This window comes from Echinops telfairi, unplaced genomic scaffold (assembly GCF_000313985.2).
Source record: "Echinops telfairi isolate 266 unplaced genomic scaffold, ASM31398v2 ScPeMD7_7467;HRSCAF=8505_1, whole genome shotgun sequence".
Taxonomy (NCBI): Eukaryota; Metazoa; Chordata; class Mammalia; order Afrosoricida; family Tenrecidae; genus Echinops; species Echinops telfairi.
This window is the reverse complement of record NW_022111368.1, coordinates 27,102,292-27,110,119: the sequence shown is the minus strand read 5'-3', so window position 1 is coordinate 27,110,119 and position 7,828 is coordinate 27,102,292. Positions and strand designations below refer to the sequence as shown.

The following is a 7,828-nucleotide window of genomic DNA, read 5'->3' as shown; positions in this document are numbered from 1 at the left end:
TAGGCCTCTCTAAATGCCCTTTGCCTCCGAGCTCTTTCTTCTATTTCCTTGGACTTTCCTCCTGTCCCACCATCAAGCTCAATCCCCACCAGGGTTTCAGCAATTCCTCCTGGTTACATTACACTTGATCATGCCCTACCAGGCCTCCCACACCCTTCTCACCACAGATTTGGATCACTTGTTGTTCCCTTGTCCCTGGATTTGTTAACACCACTCCCTTTCCCCCACCTTCCCCTCTTTAACTCTTTCATTCTAAGATATGCTGAGTGTGTTCTTCCTTTTGATTTTCTAATTCTAAGTTTTTGCACATTTCATTAAAATATTTGGCTTTATTCCTTGAGCTGCCCTTTGAAAATTTCTGCTCAGCTCTTTGACCTCATTGTTTCTCCCATTTGCTTCAGTACTCTATAATTAAGAGCAAGTTTCAGAGTCTCTTCTGAGGTCCACTTTGATCTTTTTTCCCTCTTCTTTCCTGTCTTTTTAATGACCTTTTGCTTTGTTCATGAATGATGTTCTTGATGGGCTCCCACAGTTCATCAGGTCTTCTTTTCAATTCGTGTAATTCTTTTTTAACTTGTGACAAAAATATGCATGGCAAACATTCTCCCATTCAACCACTTCTACATGTATAAGTCAGTGACATTGATTATACTCTTCCTGTTGTACAGTCATTATTGGTGTCCTTTTCCAAATTATTTTACCACCATTAACATCCACTCAGGTTTGAAGGGTTCATGTCTGTTCTTGCAATTCAGGTAGGATAGACTCAAGGCCCCATTTGGACTCTGCTGACTTGTTTGAATTTTCTTCAGCTTTCACCTGAACTTCCATATGAGCAATTGATGGTCTGTTCCACAGTCAGCCCCTAGCATGGTTTTAGCTCCTGATATTGAGCTTCCCCAACACCTCTTCCCACAGTCAACAATGATTTCTGTGTAGTCCATCTGGGGAGTCCATGTGTATAGTCACCTTTTGTGCTGTTGGAAAAAGGCATTTGCTATGAAGAAGTCGTTGGTTGTGCAAAATCCCATCATGCAATCTTCAGCTTTGTTTCTATCATCAAGACCATATTTTCTAACTACCGTTCCTTCCTCTTTGTTTTCCATTCTAGTAGCCAATAATTATTAATTAATTTGAGTGCCCGTCTGATCAATTTCCCACTGAGGTCACTGGTAGAATTTTAAGATTTCTACATCACTAGCTTTTCTGATTGGTGCATAAGTTTGAAGAATAGTTGGATTGATTGGATCTTTCTTGAAGCCGGATAGACATAACCCTATCACAGACAGCATTGTACTTCAAGGTTGCTCTTGACAATGAATGACACAACAGTCCTCTTGGCTGTGTTATTCCTGGCCTAGTAAATCACGTGATTACTGATCCCAAATGGGCAACATCAGCGCATCTTAGTTCAGCAGTGTCTAGGATATCAATCTTTATGCATTCCATTTTATTTTTGACCACTTCCGCTTTTCCTAGTTCATTCTTCACACGTTCCAACTTCAGACCATCAGCAGACTTTTGCAGCGGTCTCTCCTTACCTGAGTCCCACCCCATCAGCACATGAAGACCCGCAGGCTCCACGCCACAGGCTTTGTCCGACTCACACCACCAGGGTGACGCCACGCAGAGAAATCAGCTCCCACTCAGTCCCATCTCGAGGGAGAACAGCAGATAACATTTAAGTTCCTTTTTAAAAAAATTCTTAAAGCTAAATTTAAGCCTTGAAGAAGAGTTATCAGGAATCAAGCATATTTTAAACTATTTTATTATGATGATGATTATTTTTAATTCTGCCTTAATCATGCTGGCCAAAAGAATCAAGAAAGAAACCCTGTTCTTCCTCCCTAGTCATTCATGCCCCAAAAGATTACGGGTGTCTTAAGAAACCAAACCAAACTCCCTGCCCCCACGTAAATTCTGACTCACAGAAACCCTGTAGGGCAGGTTCGAACTGCCCCTGTGGGTTTTTGAGCCTGTGATTCTTTACAGGAGTAGAAAGCCCTGTCCTTCTCCTGACATATGTCATAAGTAGTTAGACTCATCAGAGCCCCTAGCAATCATCACTGAAAGCCACATATGAAGCCTCACAGATGATAGGTGTCACTGGAGAGATCATTTAAACGAAGCCAGAGTTAAGCAGTGTGAAATAAAAATAAGAAGAAGCTTTTGCTGATGCACCGTGTTGGTGTGTTTTCTTCCTAAAACTACAGATTATGTGACTTCTCTGGGGAGACTGGTGGCTTCTCGGTATGCTGATGGCCTGTTCCCACAGTTCTGCAGAGCCGAAGATGGCAGAGTGTACAACGTAAGTCTGCTCGCTGTGCTGTGATGCTGACGCCCGGCGCTGGGCTACGTGGAGTGGCTTGCGCTGCGTAACACGTGCGCTGCGTAACACGTACGCTGCGTAACACGTGCGCTGCGTAACACGTACGCTGCGTAACACGTGATGCGGGGCCAAGCCTCTGCCAGAGCCAGTAGCTTTCCTTTGCTAGCCAGACGCCTTTCCTGTCAGCAGAATCGTGAAAATCAGGACCGAGGGGTCAGAGGTGGGAGCTCTTCGCCTTAGGGATTAGGCAGAAAGCCCTTGACTGGCAAAGTGAATGTGTGCACAGAGGCAGTTTATCTTGCTTTGAAAATAAAGGGCGGCGGGGAGGGGGGCAGAAATGACGGACGTGGGCCGAAAGTTGCTTCGAATGAAGCACAGTGTGTGTGTGTGTGTGTGTGTGTGTGTGAGAGAGAGAGAGAGAGAGAGAGAGAACTGGAGCCTCAGTAGCATTATTTTGACCCACCCTTGTATGTATACCACTATTTCCTAATACGTTTAAAAATGTTATTACTTTTTAAACAACCCAGTCCATGTAAGAACTCTTGAGGTTTGTGTGCTAAATATATGTTGCTTCTGAGCCACATTAGACCGAAGAGAAAGTGGTGAAAAATGGGTTTCTATTTACCATCTGATATCACCCCATACACTACCCACGATGCTGCCCTACACTAGTTTCCGTGTGGTGCAGAGACATGGTGTAAGTGCTCTGGAAGCCAGGGAGGGAATTTGGGATTCTGCCTGAGGATCCACAGAGAGCGTCTGAGAAGTGATGCTGGAGCTTCAGGAATCAGTGTGGGAGACACATGGAAAAGGACAGGAGCTTAAGGCAGAGGGACAGCAGCAGCAAGGTATGCGGATGCAGCATAGATGATATGTGCAAGAAACACATTTTCCTTCACACTTTGGGCACCTAGGTGTTCTGGGGGTTGTCAACGTTTGTTTGTTTGTACCAGATTTCTTTTAAAGTCTCTCTCTCTCTCTCTCTCTCTCTCGTGCTCTCTCTCTTTTCTTCACAGAACAGGGCAATCAGTTTTCTTATCCCTTTCCTATGTTGGTTTTGTTTTAACTTCCCAGCACCCTAAAGACTATTAGAATTTGAAGAATAAAACTGGGCCTTGCATACTTGTGCCTGTCGTAGGTGAGCAGTGGTTTCTCTGTGCATACAAGGAGCTGCGGGCACGCTGCATCTCCTTTCAGGGGCCACCCTGAGCAATCTTGGTGGCAGCCCTGGGCAATGAGGGCGCCCGGGCAGAGGGATCCCGAGAGACAGAGGACACACGGACAAGGCCGGGAGCAGAACGAGTAGCTGGTGTTAGCCTCACTCAGCGGCAGACAGGCAGGCACGTTTAGAAGCATTTTCAGAAATACTCTACTTGAGGAACCTTTTTTGGGGGACTTCACTATTTGTTTTGTTTTTTTCCTTTCCATCTGCCTTCACTCACTTTCTTTTTGTCCCCCCTGTTAATTCGTTAGAGTGCCCCTGAGCATTTTGTGATAGATCCAGTTCGGTTACCATAAAGATGAAACATGATCTGGAAACAGATTTAGAGTAGACCATTTTGAGCAGGTCACACACTCCTCTTTCCGTTGGCTGAGGATTATCCAGGAGGTTTCAGTAGAAAGCTCTTTCCCCAGGATTTGGTGGCAGTTGGAGGACCATTTTCAATATTGTCAGTTACTGGACAGGTCTTGACAGCACAACAAACAAACAAACAACTCACTGCCATCAAGTTGATTCCGACCCTCTAAGACAGGGTAGAACTGTCCTTTGTGAGTTTCCAACTCTTTATGGGCCTACCTAGCATCCTCTCCCGCCTGCAGAGTGACTGGTGGCTTCAGACTGCTGACCTTTCAGAGAACAGCCCAGCCGGTACCCAGTACACCACCAGGGTTCTGGCGGCAGGGACCATGCTACGTGCTTTCTGTTCTTCCTGGCCGCACTGTGTTGCGCAGGTGGCTGATCTGCCTGTTGATTTTGTTTTCTTTTCCCATTTGTATTTCCATGAAGTTGACGGCTAAGTCAGAGCTGATCCATCACTTTGTGGACTGCTTAACCCAAGTGGTGGAGAGCTACAGGCACCGGATGGCCTGGCTCACCAGTGGGAGCCGGCAGGTGTTTGGTGTCATCCTTGAGCAGTGCATCACCATAGTGTTGGATGTTGACGACATGTTGGAGGAGGAGCTTAATCTGTGCCAAGCTGCTCTGGTAATGGTCCTTCAGGAGCAGGTGACGCAAATAAGCAAGTTCAACATGATACGGTGAGTTCCCACCGAGGGATATCGCAATAGACTTTCACAAGCCGCCTGCAGGAAGATAGTTTGAGTTAAATAGCACCAGCTAATATAGTTAGCTCTGTGGTGAGAGAGGAGCTCTGATTTCCTAGGATGCCCATTTTCAGATGGAAAACCACAGTGAATCAATCTTAGAAGACTTTAAAAAAATCTGCGTTGCATTTGGCACCTCAGTTTTGAGAAACATAATTCTCTTCAGTCATAAAAAGGGCCAACTACAAGAACATAAATTATATTGAACATAAAACGGACAGATAAACCACTGAGAAACAGTAATGGGAGTAGCTATACCATGAGGGGAGGGGGAGGAGGAGTGGGGGGAAGGGGAGAAAGGGGGAACCAATAGCAATGATGGATGTATAACAAACAGCTCCCTGCTCCCCTGCCAGGGAGATGGACAACAGAAACGTAGGTGAAGGGATGCAGCGACTGGTGTAAGACATGAAAAAATAATATTAATATGTAATTTATCAAGGGCTTCATGAGGGTGGGAGGGTGGGAAGGGAGGGGAAAAAGGAGCTGATAAGGGCTCAAGTAGAAAGATAATGTCTTGAAAATGACAATGGCAACATATTTATAAGTTTGCTTGATTTAATTGATTGTTATAATATCTATAGGAGCCCCCAATAAAATAATTTAAATTAAAAAAATCTCCACTCATTTTTAGATTTTACCTTGGTATGAATTCAGACTTACCGCAGCTTTCACAGTCTTTCCAGGCTGAATTTGCAGCTCTAGTTGGGACCCCATCCCACCCTCCAGTAAGATGACCTTCTTTCATCAGAACAACAGGTGGCTGGCTTGATAGAATTTCCCCTATTCCCAGTTTTCCAAATCAATTATTTATGGATTCTTGGATCCAAGAATTTAGACTCGAGCCCCCACTTCTCATTTGGAACCATAGCTGCACCTCTCTGATGAGGAACATCTGGATAAGTGGGAGAGCCCTGGGACTGAGCCGTTCTCTCTTTAAATGAAATCTTTTGTATGATGTACATGGGAATCTTTGGGGGGTATTGCCTAATTGTGTTTCATTAGGTGCCTGTTTTGGTCACAGATACAGGATGGAAAGAATTGAATGGTTATATCTGCACTATTTGTTTGGTTTTTTGTACTTGTTTTTAATACAGTAAAATGTATGAAACCCAAAACCTGGATTTAGAGAAAACCTATCAGGAAAGGAAAGGAGCCCTGGTGGCCCAGTGGGTTATGTGCTGGACTGCTAACTTCATGGTCAGCAGTTCAAAACCACCAGGTGCTCTTCAGGATAAAAAAGAGGCTTTCTACTCCTAAAAAGAACTATCGTCTTGGAACCCACGGGGGCAGTTCTACCCTGTTATATAGAGTCACTGAGAGTCAGCATTGACGCCATGGCAGTGGGTTTGGGTTTGGAAGGAAAACAGAAATACTTTCCACTGAGAGAGAGAGCTGGAAAGTGCTCAGGCTGCACCCTGTCAAAAGTAGAATAGTTGGGAGACCGAGAAAAGAAAATGGGCCAGTCTGATTCTCTACTCAGAAAAGCCACTCAAAGTTATGGTTGCCACAGGTGTGAGGCAGCCTCTACTTCTCCTGGTGGGCTCTGAGGGACAAACCCGGTTCCTTGTATTTACAATTCTGAACAAAGAGATAAATAGTGGCCATGGTTTAGAGGAAGTGGGGGTGGGGTGAGGAAGCCATCAGTCATTGCTACGCTTGATCTTAGCCAAAAGGCTGAGAAGCAATCATCAGTCATTTCTAAGCGTAAACGAAATGATTTTAAACATATTGTCTCAGGATTAAAAAGTAATGCTTGATTGAACTCAAGATCATACTACTTAAAAGAATGTTTTTACTGACCCATAATTCACTTATCAGACAGTTCAACCGCTTAATCATATTAAAAAGAGTTGTGCAATGGTCAGCACAATACATTTTAGAACATTTTCTTCTTTCTTGGACTCATTATTATTAGCTCCCCCTCCAACCTTCCATAGCCCATGAAATTATTAATCCAGTTGCTATCTCTATAGATGAACTGATCCTGGTTTCTGTACCAAAAAACATACAGAAAACAAAAACAAAGGCAAAAACTGCCTCTCAAACTCCCAAATAATAACAAAATAAAACAAATACCTCAATAGAAAAGAAAGCAGAAAATAGTAAAAACTAGAACAAATTAAAACCAGTCAAAGGGAGAACAAATGATAGAGTGTTAATTTTACCCTAATTACATCTGCATTAATCCACTTTCCAGTGCACTCTGTCTAGCAAGGCTATTCCCATCCCTGGTCAGTGAGTGGTCAGCGGGGATTCACCGGAGGCTTACTCCATGTGGGGACCTTGCAAATGGATTTTGGGCTTTCGCTGTCACCCATAGCCTTCTGCAAACTGGGTGTGCCAGAATCTAAGCTCTAGTGCCTTTTCCTGCTCTGGTCTCGGACTTTATTATTTACACTCCTCAGATTGATCACACAGGCTGGTGTGCTGCTTCTGTGTGGATTTCGCTAGCACTTCACTTAGATAGCTGTTTGCTTTTTAAAACAGTTTTATTCTCACTTCATCCACATGTCATGCAATTCAATATTTCAGTTATATCAAGAAGAGTTGTGCAGTTATCACCACATTCAATTCTAGAACATTTTCTTCTTCCTTGTACTCATTGTTATTCATATGATTATTATTTTTTCTAATTGTATCCAAAATATACACAATAGAACAGTCTGGCTGCTTGTTTTAAGACAAGCCTTTAAGACCTCGGATGCTATTCTTTCTGATCGCTGGGCCCATCTGATTTCTTCACCACACTTTGCTGTAGCATCCATATCTTCAATAGTTTATTCATAAAGGCAAGTATCAAACAGGGGTGTGTCATAAGAATTCATTGTTCTCAGATGAGGGCTATGACTAAGTGCGAGCTCAAAATCCAATGATAGTATCTGTGAGGATGTGTTAGTCTGGGTAGACTAGAGAAACAAACCCGACACTCATATTTATATAAGAGAGCTTTATATAAAAGAGTAATTGTACATTAAGAAAATATCCTAGCCCAGACAAGATCAAACCACAAGTACAATATTAGCACATAGGTCCAATACTAGTCCATAAAATCCTCTTTAGACTCACACAGCCCTGAAATAATGCTAAATGTAGGAAGAGCACAGGCCAGTGGGTGGAAGTCTTATGGATCCAGTGGCGGTGGAAGCACCCCAGTGCTGGCAGGGGTGTCCA

General features: G+C 43.7%; 1 protein-coding gene across 1 annotated transcript in view; it reads left to right on the top strand.

The window, feature by feature from the left end:
- VWA3B (von Willebrand factor A domain containing 3B) overlaps nucleotides 1-7,828 on the top strand; it is a 273,714-nt gene that overhangs the window by 10,830 nt on the left and 255,056 nt on the right. Inside the window, exons 2-3 of the mRNA XM_045283830.1 lie at nucleotides 2,214-2,308; nucleotides 4,338-4,588. Of these exons, the coding sequence (XP_045139765.1) occupies nucleotides 2,214-2,308; nucleotides 4,338-4,588 (346 nt within the window). The remainder of the gene's footprint in view (nucleotides 1-2,213; nucleotides 2,309-4,337; nucleotides 4,589-7,828) is intronic.